The 19,770-nt window shown below is 38.3% G+C and overlaps 1 protein-coding gene across 13 annotated transcripts in view; it reads right to left on the bottom strand.

Annotated features, from left to right (window-relative positions):
* ncam1a (neural cell adhesion molecule 1a) overlaps positions 1-19,770 on the bottom strand; it is a 281,082-nt gene that overhangs the window by 61,432 nt on the left and 199,880 nt on the right. For 7 of the 13 annotated variants that reach the window (XM_016676904.1, XM_016676899.1, XM_016676902.1 and 4 more), the window contains exons 3-9: positions 17,390-17,599; positions 16,069-16,212; positions 9,781-9,918; positions 9,193-9,310; positions 8,262-8,422; positions 6,553-6,695; positions 387-416 (exon numbers count right to left, since the gene is read on the bottom strand). In XM_016676904.1, the coding sequence (XP_016532390.1) occupies positions 387-416; positions 6,553-6,695; positions 8,262-8,422; positions 9,193-9,310; positions 9,781-9,918; positions 16,069-16,212; positions 17,390-17,599 (944 nt within the window). The remainder of the gene's footprint in view (positions 1-386; positions 417-6,552; positions 6,696-8,261; positions 8,423-9,192; positions 9,311-9,780; positions 9,919-16,068; positions 16,213-17,389; positions 17,600-19,770) is intronic. The other 6 variants (XM_016676908.1, XM_016676901.1, XM_007562969.2 and 3 more) reach the window with 1 other exon arrangement.

Raw genomic sequence — 19,770 nt, 5'->3', positions numbered from 1 at the left:
TTTTCATTTCCCAAAAATGATTTTAAAGGCCGAGAACTAAGCAGACCCTGCAGCAGGAAATAACGGCACGGCCAGGAGAAAATAGCTCAGATTGCTTTCAGATCGCGCCTCCATCGCGAGATCAAGTCTGCCGACAACAACAACAAACAGCGACAACTAAATAGGGTAAGTCTAAATGTGTACTGGAACTAATTGGATTAAATGAACTGCACTACGTGCCTAATGACCTACACATTAAGTGTACAGCTAAAGTCTAAAGCATATTAAATGCAGGCTTTATTACAACACCTCTGCTCTGCGATGGAAATGGTAACAGGAGGGGGAGTCTGGGGTGTAAGTTCAGGGTATTATTAGTTGACTTTGGGCTATGAAGTTTTTGGCAATACCTCATATTTGTCTGGTCGCGTCCAAGATGCCTGGGAAGAACAAAGACAGAGGAAGCAAAGGCAGAAACAGAGGAGTGAATGAGCTGTGAGACAGGATCCACAGACGGCAGAATGGAATTCCCTCATTCTGAATATTTCAGCACCAAAATGCACGTCTCATGTGCAGGACGCTGAAGTTCCATGAAAATTACTTTCTGACATCAAAAACATCAAAGTACATCTCGTGTTTAGGCTGTTAGAATATATTAAAAACAGTATTAAAAATCCGTTGAATTGCTTTATGAGTTAGAAAATTGTGCAACAGGTCTTGACTGCAGAGCGTAATTATTTCAGCTAAACTCAAAGGGCGATTTTCAATAGAGATCGTCTTATTTTCATTCCTGTTTCATAAAACTGATCGTTCACAGAGAAACAGAGCAACCCCAGCACACAAAGGCCTTCAGATATTTGGTTGTCAAGCAGACTTGGTGATTCTTTGCCGTCGTTCTGCTACAGTGAACCTCAGAGATGCTAATTTACCTTCCTCACCAGGTTCCCCCACGCTGTGGGGTGCAGAGAGAAGCTCAAGGCCTCATCCAGCTTTTTGCTTTGTGATGACGTCAATGACAGTCGATTTCTACACTTCGGATGAAGTAAGAAGAACTTGTACACAAAAGCCTTTGCACACGAGGCTTTTGAGCAATGAAAACGTTCCCTTAGAGCAGTTTTCATTGCTCTAAAGGTGTGCTTAATTTTCTAAAAACACTATGACCTAGCATCTGTACCTGAAAGCAGATGAAGCAGTAACAGAAAAAAACTGAACTAAAGTCACCTTTTTTTATTGCTGAGGATTGTAGTTCAAACACAGACAGAAATCATCCTAACTGTCATCACATATAAAGAGTCTCTATGGTAACAGGTAAGAACATTTTACTAAATAAAAGTTTAACCAAGCTTACTCTGCACCAAATCCAGAATGTTCTGGAGAACAACGCAGAATAAACACCTAAAACGAGATCAACTGCAGATTAACTGCCAATCTGCAGTTAATCTAATTGTATTGAACATTTTATTGAACATTAATCAGAGGTAAAGATTTATTTTCTCATCTGAATGGATGTTCAGGTGGAATCAGGGAATCAGAGCTGCAAACGGAGACCAAGCAGCTCCAGTTAGAACGCCAGAGTGGAGCTTAGTTCTGTTATGCTGAATGGGACCTTCTTAGCTGCTTATTAATTAATGTACCATAAAAAGGAATTGGCCACGCTGTGGAAAAAAGGCAATGAAACTAATTACAGGTGAGCTGCTGCAGGCATTTAGACGTGTTTTCTTCCTAATCAGCGTTTCCTTTAATAGCAGCGCTGTCTGCTTCCAGGGTGGGCCAGGAAACACAACTTGACGATGGAAATCCTAAATTTGAAGTTGTACAGTGATGTCAGAGCGTGCTTTTCTTAAAAAACAATAATACAAAAAAAGACTAATTTAAAACAAACAAAAAAAAAAAGTAGAGGCTGTTATGTTAAATTACTGCACTTCTGTTGGACATCATTACGAATGAAACTGTCCTCTTCAAGTCTGATGGATGTGAAAACAGACGACAGAGTGTCATAAACAGAAGCCTAATAATGAATCACAATCCAGTGGAAATTACAGAACCATCACCACATGATTAGAGGAAATTTCAGAGTGCGCCAACATAAAATCGAAACATTTGTGACAGTGATAAATAGGAATAAAGGCGGGTTGTGACAGGCTGTGAATGGGGGACATTTGTTGACAACTGTGAGCAGCGATGGGCAAGGCGAGGACTGTCGTGCAGGTGGAAGATAAGATTCAGAAACTTGCAATGCAAGCCGTGACTGCTTCCACTTTCTGGCAGTGATAAATTGCACGGTTAATAAGAGAAAACTGGGGATGTGCAAGCTGTGTCAAAGACACTAAATGTCTGGAATATTCTATACCAATGATGGCGGCTGGAGATTCGTATCTGGAGAAAAGTTTCTGATCATCGTTTATGCCTTCTAAAACTTTCATGAAGGATTGTATGATATTTAAATACCAGCAGGTTGCACTTCTTTTCATGTGTGATCTACAGAGGATCAAACCACAGTTGTAAATGATTACAGACTCATATATAGCCTTACATTTTTCGCAGGAATTTTACAAAAAGCAGTTTCAGAAACAGATGCGATTGTCTGGTATCGTGCTAAACTGGTTCCAATCCTTCTTAGTCAAATGGAGCTGCTTTAGTCATTTAGTAGTTAGAAATCAGAGTGAACACAGATTACATGAGGGGTTCCTCAAGGTTTCGTTCTCTGACCACTTTTATTCAACTTCCATGTGCTACTCTTGTTTCAGAGTATGGAGTACAATGTCTCTGAGAATATTAGTGCTGATGACACTCAGCTACAGGTTTAGAGTCACTATGTGGTCACTGGGTGAGTGTGTTGGTCAGATTATAGCCTTCACCAGAATCAATGAGGCTAAAAAGCACAGCGTTTACAAGAAACCAGATAGTTCATCTAGCTGTCTAGACATCTTTGTAGAATTAAGCTTTTATTTTTAATTTACTTTTATCATGTCAGTTTTTTTTATTTGCTTTACATTATTTGCATATGATGACTACATTTTATGATTCATTTATTTAATATTCTAACTCTTTCTTTCTACAGTAAAGCCCATTGTCTTAACCAAGACCAATGATCGTTTGGTTAATTTCTCAGATCTGAATTCGATATTAAAATGTGATTCGTGCTGCAGCTTTAGCCCATCATCCATCACAGGAGACCAGCGGACAAGGCATGAAAAGCAAAGTAGGCCACTGTGGCCTAAATATCTGCACATCCTCTGGGACGCCACAGGACAGGTGTTCAGTGCACTGACTGTGCACTGCGCCAAGAATAACACAGCTGCCGTTTCATGCCTCCATCATGTGAAGCATCATTTACATAATAATCACATCTCATGATGCAGGATAAAAATGCTTTGACGGAGTGGCCTCAAAGACCAAGAGTTCCGAGGATATTTTGTGCCAAATTGTGTTTTCTTTTCATGTAGTGTCCAACCATCAGGAGACAAGCTGCTCAGTCTGAACTGTTGATGCATGAGAAACTGGCACTTTGCGTTTATTGCTTGTATAATCTTATATCAGCCATTTTGTTTTATATAAGCTGGAACACAAACCGATGTTTGTTTTTAAGTCTGCAGCAGGGTGATTATGGTTCTTACTGCAGCCTCTGAAGCAACTCACCCATCTGCTGCTCACATGTTGTCAGGACAGACTGTTGTGACGGATATTTTTTTAACACTATCAAACTTTAATAAGGAACAACACTTGGATGAGACGCTGATGCCACAGTGCAGTGATCAGTGCACAGCACAAAATGCAGAGCAATGCTACCCACAGTTCTCACCTTTTAAAGAGACAGTTTCAATTCTTTGGAGAGAGAGTTTGATAAAGAGGTTATGAATCTCACCTTCCTCTGGCTGACTTCAGTTTGGAGAAACAGAAATTAGTTTTACCAGCAGAGCCTCCAAAAAAAACATCTTTTTTATTTATTTATTTTTATTTTTTTATTAGAACATTTCCTGAACTGTAACAGTGCAACAACACACAAAACTGAATGTGTTCATTTAAGCAACTGAAACAACCACTGGGAAGAATCCTTTGCTGAAATACTTTGTGTACGTATCCCAGGATCACTTCTTTTTTCTGGAACAGAGCCATTAACTGTGATATTGTTGTAATCTTCGTGTACTTTCTTTTCTTTTTTTTTTGCTTTTCTGTAGAAGGTTCTCTTAGTTAAGTTCTTTTGTGTATTGTGTTTATCTTGTAGCTCATACTGAATCATATTCAACCTTGTTCTGCTGGAGGTTTCTCCCCATTAAAGGGGCCGTTTCTCTCCACTGTCACCACATGCATGGTCAGCATGCAAACTACAAAGCCAGCAACATTGACAAAAGCAGCCAGGATTACTAAGACAGACAAGTATTTGTCAACGGCATTATTTTATAAATTGGTTTAAATTGTTTATTTTTTTATTTTTTTTCTATTTTAATTGGATTTGAAATGCCTTTGATTCTTTCTATGGAGTCTTGTTATGTGAGTTTGAGTACTTCCATTAAAATGTGTTTTTTTTTAAATTGCATTTTGAAATGAAGTGCACCATGTCATATTTGAACTACAGCCGTTTTTAGACGGTTCATTACTGGCCTTTGTCAGACTTGAAGCCAGTCTGAGGAGCTGATCTGATCATTTGGTTCAGCTGCTTTGGAGCAGAGACGCATCTAAAAGTTGCAGGACTGTTGCTCTTCAGCAAATGCACGTTTAAAAATATTAATAAATCAAAACCACAACCGTAATCTAGTTTCCCTGATGATCATCATCTCCAAAAAATGAGCCCACTCATTTCTAAAGTGGGTCATTATAGCACTCGGCGGATGAGCGCAGGCAGGCAAAAATAACCTGAATAAAAGCAATAATTAGGAGTAATGTCAACAAAATTAATTTTCACCTTTTTAGAGTATTCACGCATAATTTTCCTGTAGGGTCTTCTCAAAGCACTTCCACAAAAACAGCCTCTATAGGAGCTAATAACCTCCACAGAACAGGGATAGATGGAGTGTTAACACTGGGAAGTATCACAGCACAGAACTGCCTGGAAATTGGTTTTATAGCAAACTGCACACTTGCCTCTGGCATTCACTATGAAATCTATTAAAAATTAAAACCATTCCAGAGAAGACCGTGACGAGTTTAGAGAGCCGTTAGACTCCGGAGTTTACAATGAGCAAATTCAGCTGATGAAATGATTGCAGGTCGGCGTACGAAATGAAGCGAGACAATTTGAGATGATTGTCCTGCTGGATGGGAAACGATGGAGATACAGTTTACTGAAGTCATTTTCAAGACGGAATAAAGACCGAGAGGAGAGTGGTGACTAAATGACTGTGATGTGTCTGCTGGAACTGAGCCATGTCTTGTTTTCACCAGGCATTCCAAGTGATTATGCCCAAGAACAGCAAAATAGCATAATTGTACTGGATTCACATTGTGATAAATGACATATCTCTGAGTTTCTTTAGTGTATCTTTAAAGTTGCTAAACACTGGTATTAAAGACACCCCTGTTGTCAGGCGCTTGTGACGCACATGAGTTAGCGCATGATAAACCGTTTTAGAAATACCTTCCCTGTGTGACATGACATATTTTATATCCTGAACATTTCAAATGGAGTCAAAACAGTTTGGGAAAGAAAAAAAGAAAAAAAAATTGATCATCAATGATCAAATGAACACATCCTGGTCGCACTAAGAAGTTTTTTCTTTGAAAAGTTGTAGTAGGTAATTTTTATAAAATGCATGTTTTTTTTTTTGTTTTTTTTGTCTTTTTTTTTTTACACAAATGTAGACTAGTAAATGAAAAAAATGCAATAGCATGGTATGAGACATAATTTGTAAATGTTGTACTGGAAATCAAGCTCTTTTACTAAGAACCAATCAGAGCAGGGAGGAGGGTCTTGGTGCTGTCAATCACTCTCATGTATGCGCTCTCAGACCCTTCCCCACAGCAGAGCATGCAGTGAATGCTAAGGATTGTTAGCATGGCCATCACTGAAGGCAGATAAAGGGTTTTCCTGGAATGATGAGTTGTGAGCATTGTGTGTTCATCTCATTTTATTTTGTCACGACATCGCATCAGTTGCTTCTCCAGTCTATTCATTTAATTTATAATTGATTTAAATAGCTTTATATATAACAGTCAGCCACATGGTCAGTGCTTTCCAAAGGTCATTCAGGAGAATAAATAAAAGTTAGAAATCTTTGTTCTCTCTGCAAACTAAGCTGAACTTTCATTGGATTCTGAAACTCAATTGCCAGTGTAAGGCTGTGCATATTGATGCAAACAGGTTGTTGCAGCTTTTCAACGTTTTCCCTGAAACATATTTGTTTTTCAGGTAAATGATACATAAAAATGGTACGACAAAATGTCTGAATGATTCATAAGCGTTTGCGATTTCAAGAAAGGCATGGAAACATTTTATATCCTCTCCAACAGGGTCAAAGAAAAGAAGTATTCCTACATGATGCTCTGATCTCTGTGCATAATGAGAAACATTTAGAAAATTGCTAATGGCAGGACTGCTTCCCCCTTATCAAGTGAAAAGTGAAACATAACAAGCCGTACCTGCTCTCCTTCAGTGAAAACTCTGTTTCCAAATCTCCAGGAGATGGTGGGCGTGGGGTCACCCGAGGCCTCACAGGTCAGGGTGACCTCGTCATCAAACTCGGAGGCAGTCTGGTTGTTGAAGTAGGTAATGTTCGGCAGCACTGGAAACAGAACAGAACATATTAATGCTTTTCCGCTCAGGACACAGCGGGGGGTGTTGTTTGTTGCAGTCTACCCTTCAGATTTCACTCTGTGGAAACGCTCTGCCTTCACAAAGTTTTAGCGTCTCTCCAATCTAAATTTGCCCCCTTCTTTGGGGGGAGGGGGATACTTGAGGCAACAAAACAAGTCTAAAAGTAATTTAGTTTTGATACAGACGTTTCCTCTGGAAGCTGCATGTCTGATGAAACAAATGTTTGAACACTGAACAGATTTCTGCAGCTTATTTACACTTTACTGTTTATGACATTCAAGTTACTTAAAATGCTACAATAAAGACAAACAAACCAAGCAAAACCAATGTATAGTCTTTGTTCACTTATTTATTTAAGAGCTTTTCCATCCTCTTCAAAACTGAATTTCTCTAATAACTACAAATGATTGATTTTCTGTGACAAGCCTTGTGTAAGCTAATTAGACTGAAGTTTATAAATGTCTGGGAAGAAAAGTTTGGAAAATGTGGGTAAATAAAAACATACAAAAAAACAAAAACAAATTGGTTTTACAAACAATAAAAACTAATAATTTATTACATTAACTAAACACGATTCAAAATTGTTAGATTAATATAATAAATCCATGAAAATAAACCAATAGAAATCATGAGTAACTAAATTACAGATTTAATCATAGCAGAGCTTGCAGAAATATGATGAATAAAAATCTGATAAATGATCCAAAGAAACTTGATTCTTTTTTGAAAATCTTATGCTTACACATTTGTTAAAAGTGACAAAAATTAGTTGTAAGAGAAAATGAGTTTCTAATCAGTAGAATATTTTGTTTTGCTGATCGTCTGATCAGCATCCTCCTCCATCTCACCCAGCTGCTGCATGTTACACCGCTCTGCTCTGTCATACATCTATAATATATGTCACATAAAATAAAATTTCCCTTATTCCACAAAGCGAAGGCTAAAGGTTTCTTGAATCGTTGTAGAATATTTCAGTCCAAGTATAACCCTCTATCAGTGCCATCAATACCTGCCTTAAAAATATGTTTCAACAATTTCTATGTACTGTACAAATAACCCAGTTCGGTTTTTACAGATCAGATTCCTGTAGATTTGAATCTACACGTGATGAAGGTGACAACCAGATGTCTCATAAACAGGATAAATACTGTAGCTCTTTAATTTATCACATTGGTGTATTTAAAATTTCTATTAATATTTGATTACCCTATTTAAAACAAATATCTATTTGGTGGCTTAGTTTAGCATTAGGGCGCCTAAAGGTTTCGGAGAGATTTTTTAATCAGCGTTAGTTACATTCTAGGGTCAAAGTCTACACTGATACATGTTTAAAATGACCTGAAGGGTGTTTTAATCACTTTTCAACAGGGCATGCTGAGCACTTCATGTTGTGTACGGCTACATCCAGCTAATGGAAAAGCTGTGAAAGGAGTGTGTGCAGTAAATGTCAATGAGTGCGACAGGGAAGGCCAGAATGACACGGAGAGAGAGAGAGAAAAAAAAAAAACGTACGGGAATGAAGATATTCCCTTACCGAACACGTTCAGGCTGACTTCCTCGGTTTTCTCTCCTGCCTTGTTCTTGGCGATGCAAGTGTAATCTCCTTCATCCACCTTTCTGACTTCCTTTATTACCAATTCAGAGCCATCCTCGTTCAAGCTGTATTTGTCGCCCGTTTCAAGGACGATGTTGTTACTGTAGAGGTGGGAAAAGAAAGGAAAAGGCAGCGGGTTCACTGCTCAGGACTTTTGCTCAAACACCTTTAGCAGCCTACAAAAACTGATCTTACTGAGACACAGACAACTGGACCGCAGAGGCTTGGATTTATCTCTATTTCTAATATCTATTTTTCCAAAAGCCTGGAAGCTAAACTGTCTCTGTTCATCTGTTTTAGAACATTTAGTTGGGATTACGACCACGTTATTACAGAATGTGTGGATGAAGTTGTGTTATTTCTTTCACTTATCTCACAAAAAATCAAATATCAAAACTAGTGAATTAAATTATTTTATTTAAAACTAATTACTGTAAAAAGAAAAAAAAAACAAGTTTGTGAAAGAAATTTGAGAAATAAATAAATAAATGGAACAATGAAAAGTTAATTTACTTCAAATACTTCAATTAAAAATGTGAAACCCAAATTATTTGATCGAGGCATTTTATGTAGAGATCTGTGTTTTTAAACATTCTTTTTCCTTCCACTAAACTTCTCATTAATAAGATCGGAAACATCACATCATCTTCTTCAGTGACGACCTTTTGTTTGTCTCTCTCAAAATAATCTACAACTGTGTTAAGCTGCAGAGAAGCTCAGGCATGTGACCTTAAAAACACTACACTTAGTCATTCCCCCCCCCCAACTTAAACTTTGTGTTTCCCCACAGTGTATTTATGTAGTCTGATGTGACCTAAAGCCAATGATTACTGATAGTGCTTTCATTAATAAAAAAGGGAAAATGACATACTGCGCCCAGGTAACGGTGGGCTCAGGAAAGCCGTCTGCGTCACAGGCCAACAGGGCAGATTCACCAACATCTGCTGTGGCGTTGACTTCAGACTTCCTGGCACGGATTGTGGGAAGAACTGAAACAGAAAGAAGACAAAAAGTTAGAGGAAAGCAAGTTACAGGTCAGCTTGCAGGTAATGTTAATGATCACTCCTAAGTTTTTGATAAATATTTGTGATAAAAAATCCTTCATGCTTCTATGAACCTCTGCCTGGGGTGATTTGGACTAAAAGCTGAAGTGAAGCCACCGTCTAATTATCAAAAACCGCAGAGCGAGGAAAATAAAAATCAAGAGCGGCGTTCCCACAGACTCGGGGTGAGGCTGAACACATGCCCGTGCTTTTCTCAAACCGTGAGCAGACCGAGTGCCGCAGCAGGACAGGTGGACAGATGCCGAATATTACGAGCCACATCTTAAGCTTTAAAAGAGCAAATTTCCTCTGACAGACAGTCTTCCTAATCACATCCCTCCATTATGAGCAAACTGGCGACTTGTTGGGAAAGCGCTCATGCTGAGCGCTAAAGTAGACGCAGATGGAGTGCTTACCATTAACGATGACCTTTATCATCCGGAAGTCAATTTCTCCCCTGGCCATAACACGAGCCTCACAATTATACATTCCTTCATCGACCTTCTTGATGCCACGTATCAGCAGGTGGCCATTATCCATGATCTTGTAGCGCACTAAAAGGAAAGAAAAGACAAATGCAGAGTCAGGCGTTAACGTCTCAGAAATACTCAACTCCACTCAGGCCTGACAGAAACAGAAAAAAGGGTCATATTCTGTCTTTTCTGCATGCGGATGTGTATGAAATAAATATTTATTAAAAAAAAAACATTTGATGCTTCTCTTTGGCCATTTCATTTTCAGATACTCATTCCTTAATGCCAGGTGTAATTCTAATAAGTAAATTTGTCACAAAAGGCAAAGAAAGAAAAAAGAAAACAGTTTAAAAAATACATCAAAGTAGTCTATTAAATTAAATGTTTCGTCTAAGAGCTGCAGAGATTGATGGAAGAATTGGTGCAGACCAGTCTGCTGGTCCTTCAGACTGGACTGTAAATATGCAGGAAAAGAGTCTCTACCTTAAATAGCAAACACCTGATACAAGGTATTAGCTATTGGCAACAATTACTTTTTCCACATAGAATGAGCTCCACTTACATTGTCTTTTCCCTGCATAAGTGAAACAATCATTTGTTAGTTGTATCCACAGAAATACATAACTGCATTTTGCTTTACTGCAGTGTAAAGTCTATGCAGGAGACCTGAAGTGTCTGTGGGGGTTACTGACCGCCGCCGCGCTTGAATAGCTGAAATCCATGAATACTTGAGACATCCTCTAAAAACACTTACCAAACATCAAATATACCTCAACATGCATCGATACACACAGTGGAAATTATCTTAGCACCATTGAAGCTGACGGCCACGGTCTTCCTGACCTCAGCTCGAGGCTACAGCCAATCAGCAACAAAAAGAAGAAAGAGGGATCGTGGATTGGCTGCTTTGCAGATGTCAGCCAATAGTAGCTCAGGTATTTCAGCTTCCCGAGCTGCAGTTTTCCAAATATTTTAGATGTGCTTTACTGAAAGATTCATGATTATTTGGATTATTCATGAAAAATGTTGAGTTACACTCCACAGAACAGTCTGAGAATACTGAGCTGCTACTGTGCAGGGAGTCACTGTACCTGTGAGTGAATAAAGTGAAAAAGTGAAAGGAAACTTTTAAGGTGAACGATATAAAGGCAGTGTGTGCTAATTATGAATGTGCCTTTACTCAAAATGTACTAAGCTCAAACAGTTTTGCTTTTCCAAATATGTATTTCATGATCAGGAGTTCTAAACTAGAAGAATTGTTATGTTTCCTTTATGATGAGGACATTTTAAATCAGATATGCATTTATTGTTTTTGTTACTTATTTTTCCAGAGGTTAGATATCCTGGATCATAATCATGTTATACGCAGGGAAGCCATGAGCTAAATGTCTTTCTTGGGACAATAAAGCAACTATTTCTATTCTGGTTGTGTCCATCACTTCAGATTCAGGTACATTTCTGTATGCAGTACTTTGCTGTTAATATTCTGAGAATAACTATATTATACTATCAATATAATGCAACAAATTAGTGACTGCACTAAGGGCATTTTAAATAAAGCTCACATCCACCTAAAAATCCAGTATTTAGGCGATATCAGTTGGAGCTAACAGACAGGAAGTGAATCTATTTGCTTTTCCAAATCTTCTTTCTGCCACCATGAACTTCAACATGCTGCTCCAAGAACTGCTCTCTCCTCCAGAGTAACTTTCTAAGCAGTTCTATCCCTCTGGATTCCCACTGGCCTTACAGAGCCAGTTTTAGGATTCCTTCACTGCTACCTGGGATTCATTGTGTTTTTTTTAATTGGCTGCACCTGCGGTGAGCTGAATATAATGCAGGCCTCGGCTGCTGAGGCTCGTGGGGGGCTGAAAAAGTCTCCATGCTGGAACTCGCCTCGCTCACTTTCAGTCTGCGCCGACTAGACTTTAGCTCACCAGCTATTTCATAGATGGATACAAAGCATTTTCTTAGCCTTCAGAAGTGCCTTAAATTCGCCATACATTCAACAAGTTGTGCGATTAATTCTCTGGGATCTTGTCCTGCACTGACATGGTTGGAGCGCACAGCTGCTGCAGGTTGGTCAGCTGCACATTCAGGATGAGAGTCTCCTGTAGCAACATCCCAAACATGCTCTGTCGGATGGAGACGTGGTGACTGTGGAAACCACTCAACTGCCCTGAGCTTATTTTCTGAGATTGAGTTGATTTGAGCTTGGTGCCACAGTGTGTGTTCCTGGTAGAACATGTGGTCATACAGGAATGAAACGTGGCCCCCTGCAGCCTGCATTATTAATACAAGCGGCGATGGATTCATGTTTTCTTGTTGCTAATCACAAATCCTGATTCTACGTCAACTGAAGAGTTGAGGTCCGTCAAATCAGACTGTATTTCTGCTTGGTTATTTGATTTATTTTGTTTTTAGAGATGGAATTCCACTTTTTTTTTGTTCAAGTCTGTCTGCTAATTCTTCTCTGACCTCGAAAATCATTTTAGTCTAAAGTATTTGGCTGCGTTTTTTTTTTTTCAGTTGAGTTATTTTTCCTAAGCCTGACAGATGGCTGTGCATTAACATCTCAGTAGATCAGCGGCTTACAAAATACTCCGACTTGCTGCTCTTGCACAAATCCACCAGGCGACATAGATCAGTTCTCACCACACTCATAATTCCAACTCCTGACTCGCCACCAGGGGGCGTGTGTCTCAGTGACATGGTTTTATGGCAGAACTGGGGCTGTGTGACATAAACATTGACCAATAGGAATATATGACTGCAGTAACCACTGTTCATCCCAAAGAGGGCAGCACTGAGGCAGTTTTAGGCTGAATGTGGCAGAATCAAACAAATCCATACAAAGATGTTACAATCTCCACAGAAACAAAGATGGCATCCTTAGGGAACAATCCAGACAGTTTACCTGCAATAAAAAGTTTATTTGGGGTTTAGTTACTCTTTACTTCCTTTTCCTTTCTCTTCTGATGTCCCATTTAAGTTACCATCCAGATGCCTTTATGCGTGGAGTTGTTGCCATAGGCTTGACAAAATTTAATTCTAAGAAATGTATGTCCATCAATCCAATCATAGTCTACACCCGCTTGCAGGGCCACAGGGAGACTGGTGCATATTTCCGGGAGTCATTGGGTGAGAGATGAGGCACACCCTGTACAGGTCGCCATTCGTGGTAGCACTGCAGCTAACAGCACTGCCAACTTCACCACATTCCTAAGAAATTCATGTAAACTTCTGAATCTGAAGGGACCTAAAAATAAAAACTAATCTAGAATTGGAAGCTACTTTCCAAAAGTTTCTTTTGGCAGGTTTCAGTTCTGAAAAGTTAAAATGAGATTTCAGTCTCTCTGCTTGTCTTAAAAGGTAACATGCTGTCTAAACTCGAGGAACGTGTGATGTTTGATTAATGTGATTATATGCCAGGAGGGCAGCTGGAGTGGAATACTAAACGTTTTCTCTCACTATATTTTCTGTGTTTGCATAATTCAGGAGACTAACAAGTTCTCCTCATGTCCTATTACTGTAACTTTTGAGAAATAAAGTGTTTCTCTGATTGTGAGGGAATTTTTGAACCTCTTAAGAGGTATTGAGTTTTCACGTTCTAAATGTATAATATGTTTAACTGCAGATTGGCAGGGGGTGGGAGGGGGATCAGTGCAATTTTTGTTTCTCACAAGTTTAGAGATGTGGGTCTTAATTTATGTCTGAGCGACACTTTAGCATAAGCAGCTCTTTGTGGACATTTAAACATATGGTTAGGTCGACTGCTGCACTGAGGAAAATTACATGAGCACTTCTCAGCGCTGGTCACAATTGGAGGTCTTTTTTTCCTTCAGTGGAAAACACATTCCTTGATAAGAGGCCAAGAATAAAGGCAGGCTAAGCGCTGCTTTGTGGTAAGTTGAGGCTTTACAGCGGTCACCAGAGGAGGAGTAACGTTAAGGTTAAATCAGACCCAGTTCAAGTGCAAAACAAAGCCCGTTTTCTTTCTCAGTCCACACAACACCGACATTGTTCACCAAGGCAGAGTTGGACAAAGGTTTGTAAAGCCAAAATAAACTCATGTTTGGCTGCAGGAAGTTGCCACAATAACAGAAACCCAGCCAAAGATTACATATAGACCCCACATGTGTTAGAAATGGGCTAAAACTGCCTGCGTATTGGACACAAATACATGTTACATAATGACCACATGTTAACTGCCTTTATAGGTTTGATTGAGGATATTTCTTCACTTGTGAATGAAGAAATATCCTCAAAATGAGTTTTACAGCAAGACTACAACCCTAAAAACACCAGCAGGATTCACCAATTCAGAAACATGGATCCTATCAGGTACAGGTGGTGGGAGACAGAAGTAACATGACGGATGGACAATGTCTCCCACACCATGTTAAACTGAAGAGTGATAAACTGCTGCATCCTGGATGCACAGAGGCGCGTTATGGTAGATCCTTCCTCCCAGCAGCTCTCAGACTCTGAAGTCACCACTGCTCCCAACAAACTCAAGCGTTTTAAAACTTAACGATTTTATTTGTACCATTTTACTCATATTAAATAATATTTCTGCTGGTATTGGCACATTTCTGCTGTTTCACAGTTCTTATTGTCACTTATTGTAAATAGTCTAACTTTCTCGGTGTAGAAATACACAATACTTTTAACAGCTAACTATTACTTATGTTGACATTTTCCCCTTAATATACAGTATGTTTTTTTATTCAGTTTTTTTTATAGACTTTATATTCATCATGCTTTGATGGTCTGTCACTTTGCTGCTGGTGCTCCTGAGTTTCCCCACTGTGGGATAATAAACAATATTTCTATTTTATCCACGGGAAAGATACATTTTTTTTTTGTTTAACCTTTTTCAGTTTATGCTGTAAATGTTTGGGTTTGCACAAAAAACCCCTGACACCGGAGTTTATTTCGGTGTCAGCATACAATTCATTTTTCCTTATTTTCTGTAGAGTGATTTGATAAAACACATTCTCCATGTTTTGATTTGGAATAAAATGCAGAGTATTCCCAATGCACTTTCCTGTATGGAAATAAAATCTAAATGGGATGTGTGCTGCTGTGAGGAGAGTTCGAGAGTTTTTTTTTTTTTTTTTTTTTTTGAACAAACTGCGTTTATTTTTAACACAACTGTATACCCAAAACAAAGTTTATGCTCTTGTCATCTTATTCCCACAAAACGAAATGTTAAAACAACATATCATTTTATATTTATTTGAAATGCTCTGCTGCTGAGCTTTGTTCTTCGGTTTGTTTAATTTGTTCAGCCATTTCCATGGAGATATTTTAAAGCCCAAGACTGTTTCATGCTTCACAGCTTCTAAGCTACAATTGTTTCAAACACAGGGATCAACGGTAAAGAAAAAAGCCGATTATTAAAGAATCATTTCTAAAGTTTCCATGGATTGCTTCTTATGTTTTTCTTTTGTCAGGGTTTTCTCTGCTTAGTTTTTTTTTTTTTTTTTTTTCCGCTGAATACCAAAAATCAATGGTAACTGCTGCAAATCAAAGCTAATTATGGCTTCCTTTCACAGTAAAAGAGCAGGTGACAAACTTTCCAGAACCCCTAAAGGCGAGGAGCGCTTGATATGCTAACGAGAAAGATTTTTCAATTGAGTGAACTATTGAAAACACAGACATCAGGCAACAAACCCAGCAATCCTGGTGCGAGGGAAGAGCTTCACCCAATTATTAACTCTCAAACATATGGGCGCTGCTCTCCTGGAAAAAAAAAAAAAAAACCTTTTGGTAAGCCAGCTATTAGCTAACCTGAAAAACGTTGGCGGGCAGTTTCTTTTGTTGGAAGTAGTTCGCATGAAATTACAGCCTTTGCATTTTATCTTTCCACTTTCTTTACTTTTGTTAAGTTCACCTGTTTGGGTGAATTAAACATATCTTGCTTCAGCAGACAATAACTTCCTCCTGCTAGGCTAAAAAAAAAAAAAAAAAACTATTTCCATGTGTCTTCTAAGAGGTATAAAATCACCTCCTGCAGAAAATTCTTTACTTTTTCATAGATAACAGGCAAAGGGAGAGGGAGACTCGGCGGAGAGTGGAAAATTGATTGGAAAGCATGAACTGGCAGGCAGTGATGGCATGAAGGCGAGGTGACTGCTCAGGGAGTCGAGAGGATTGGGCAGAACGATGTGCTGGAGGTGAGAAAGCAGCTCCGGCACTGAAGTAGTTCTGTTTGAAGCGACTCACCGTCTTTGGCGGATTGGAGTTTGGAGCCTTTGTGCTTCCAAATGATGGTGGGCGGCGGCGAGCTGACCACGTCGCACACGATGTCGGCGTTGTCGCCCTCGTTGAACTCCTGCGGACTCGGCGCGCTCTGGAAGGTGATCTTTTCTGTTGAGAAGTGTTAGAAATCCATTTAGTTTGTTGCTTCGTTTTTTACTTAAAGCAACGAAAATCCGTTAAATTAAAAAAAGATTGTAATTAAACTTGAACTTACAAGTTCAAATACAAGGAGGCGTGTGTGTTTATCTCGTAAAAGCTTTCAGATTTTATGAGATAAAAATAGAAGTGCAAATAAAGTCGTTGCTCTGCAACCATCACTAAGTATTATGTGCAAGGCAGACATACAGTATTTGCTTTTGCACACAATGTTGGTTTAAAAATAACCAACAACTTCAACCTATTGGCGTTACAAACTGAAGATTAACACAAACTGGTGCATATCAGGGAAAAGCACTGGTCACGATATGCTTTGTTTATGAAGAAATACCTGGAAAGTGTGGCTTGCATTTATTTTCAGGCCACCCCTTTTGCCCTGATTCCCTGATATGAATTTTTTTGCAACTAATCATGGTAACTCTGGAGGAGCTGCAGAGTTCCACATATCATGGGGGAAAAACTGCTGTATAAATGCATGCCACATGTTTCAGATCTCCATGCATTCTTCCTTCCACTTCAGAGTTGTTCTTGTTTTGGTCTATTACATAACATTTAAAAAAATTAAAATGAAATTACTGAAGTTTGTGGCTGCATTATGAAAAATTGTGACAGCAGGTAAAATACTGACTGCTCTTTTTAAGCTACCTCTGCCAGCTGTCTGAAGCTGGATAACAGTTATTTAAGTTGGGTGAAGGTCAAACTAAAACACTGCACCTAGAGATCAACACAGAGGGATGAGTCATTTGTAGCAATCAGGAACATTTGTTCCTGCCAGTCTGTTCGGTTCAAACCTCTCTGAGCTCCGTTTGATGAAAATCACTTGTTACAATAAATATCATACTATTCATTTCCCACATGCCTGCCAGAGAGCTCTTATAACTCATTAAGTGTTCATTTACCTTGAAACTTGATATGATTTTTGCATTCATGTATGTCTTTCTTACTGCATACTGAATTGAACTGCAAAGAAATGGTAAAACTTGGCTTGGATAACCTCTTGTAACGTCTGTCTGTCCTTTGAAGAGCTCTAGTGGCGTATCGGTGGCAGGATGTGACGTTGATTGGAAAATATATATTAAAAAAATACTTTGAAGGCTGGAAAAACGGGATAAAATCTGATGGGACTTACGGAAGATCTTCACTTGAACTGTGGCTTGGGCCTCCTTGTCTGCGTTTTTGGCCAGACATTTGTAGATGCCGGCGTTGTCCACATTGGCGTGGTAGATGGTGAGGATGGACGTGGACTCGTCACTCCGGCTCACAGAGATGTTCGGCCGAGACAGGAGGATCTTCTCGCCGCTGGGGGAGAACCAGTCGATGTCTTTAGCGTCCCCAACCACTGCGAAACAGAGAGGTTCACAACGCAGGGTCACTAATGGAGACCAGGAACACAGAAGGAAGCGATGGGAAGTATTCATGGCAGATCAATAAAGTTTTATTCCGATGGAAATCACCAAAGATGTGGGATAAGACAGGATTTTGTTGATGCTGCAGGAGCACCACGTGAGACAGCGATCAATAAAACCCACAGGGGGGAAAAATGAAGCACAAATGAAAATGGGAAATAAAATAAACCTAATTTATTTATCTAAATACCTTTTAAAAAATGAGGTGAAAAATATGGATATTAGGATAAAAAGGAGTGGTATAAATAATTTGTATCTATTGACTAGGAGGCAACTTTTACTGACAGGGAGGAAAAAAAAATATCTAACAAGTTTTCTTCTCTATTCATTTTTCATGAAGCAGAACACAAACAAACTGGTAATGTTGCCTTCTCTCATAAAGAACACAGAGCTCAAAGGAGGGCTTATTGTTTAACACGGAACAATTCAAAGTCGAACTAAAGCCATTTATCTTCACAGAGCAGAAAAAAACCTTTTAGTTTAAAGCATACACAAAAACTTTGCTTCTACGACTTAATTTGTTATAGAAAAATTTGACACATAACAGGTCAATAAAAGCATTTCCTATGAAGCTGTTTTTTTTAATTAATTTTTTTAAAATTTTTTTTTAACATATTTTACCATCCAACTTTAAATGACATTTTCTTATTTCAGTATCAAATCCAGCTCCTTGTTTGAGACCTTGATGATCTACAATAGATTAAGGTTATGATGCCTGCTTAAAATAATATTTATTTTCTGGAGCTGACGTGATCATATCATAATCAAGACAGCTGAATCTCGAATGAATCCTTTTATGGTCTACAACCATAAAAGGATGTGTGTGCGTGTGCACACACACTCCCTCTCTCTCTTAAGGGTAAATTAGAGTCAGATTAACCAAACAGTCAGGTTTTTAGCAGAGTACCCAGAGAGATCCCGCTCGCTTGGGGGGACATGCAGGAGAGTGATTCTATAATTGCAGATACATTTGATGTCCAGAGTCATTATTTTTGGTCTGGTATATTAAAAGATTTCAATTTTTTAAATGTTTTAGTAATTTATTACTCATTTTAATAGATCATAATATTTAACAAGTAAAAACATTTAAGTAAATACATTTAAAATTGTTTTATATAGCTGAAAAACCAAGACTTCTTGTTGTCCGAGTTGGGTACTGTCTTTTTTATTAACCTGAAAAATGATGCAAAAACCTATGTTTTATTATTTTTCTTTGATGAATTTGTTTTTTCTATCTTTTTTTAAACTGCCTAAATGGTCAATTTAATAACAACATCACATTAAATTAACTCAAAATACCCTTATTTTTGAAAAAAATATGTGTCCGAGAATTTTTTGTCAACTCTGTTACCATATAGTTTTGTCCCTGTAAATCTGTGAAATTGCCTTCTACGGCTATATAGACTGCATAAAATTAAGTCATTTACTTTTACTGATAAGATCTCAAACACACTATGTGCCATTCTCTGGGAAATATTTTAGTCTAAAAATCACAATCACCAGGGGTTATTGTTTTCAACGTCAATCTTGTTGCCAAAGTATCATGAGAAAAATACTACAGATTTTTGATCAGAGACAAGTTTATTTAATGGTTTTCAAACCATTGTCTCAGTGGTGTCATGTTTTTTTCAGAATTTCTACTCACAAGTGGAGTTTTTAATAAAAATGTTTTAAATTGTCAATTCTGTTACCATCAACTCTGTTACCAAATAGGATAACAGAGTTGACATGTTTGACATACGTTCACAAAAAAAAAAAGGAAAACTGTTGTCCAGAGCACCATATACATTGTTGCTTGACTTCTGCTGTGATTTAGTATTTCTGACCAATTTTATTTCTAAAAGAATGATGGTTTTCAATGAGTTTTAATGAAAAACGTTTGACCCTATGCAAATAACTCTGTGAAAAGTTGAGTATCTTTTGATTTTTTAAAATGTATTTTTAAGTAAAACATCTCAATTTAAAGTATTTGGGTAGTAGGACACTTGGTGTAATGGAATAAAAATATTTTAGTCTGTTAGAATTTATTGTTTTTTTTTTCACTCTCTGACTATATTGTCCGTAACAGAGTTGACATAACATACCGCAAAACATAAGATTTTTC

This window comes from Poecilia formosa, unplaced genomic scaffold (genome assembly GCF_000485575.1).
Source record: "Poecilia formosa unplaced genomic scaffold, Poecilia_formosa-5.1.2 Scaffold143, whole genome shotgun sequence".
NCBI lineage: Eukaryota > Metazoa > Chordata > Actinopteri > Cyprinodontiformes > Poeciliidae > Poecilia > Poecilia formosa.
Note: the sequence above shows the minus strand (reverse complement) of the source record. Positions and strands in the feature narration are given on the sequence as shown.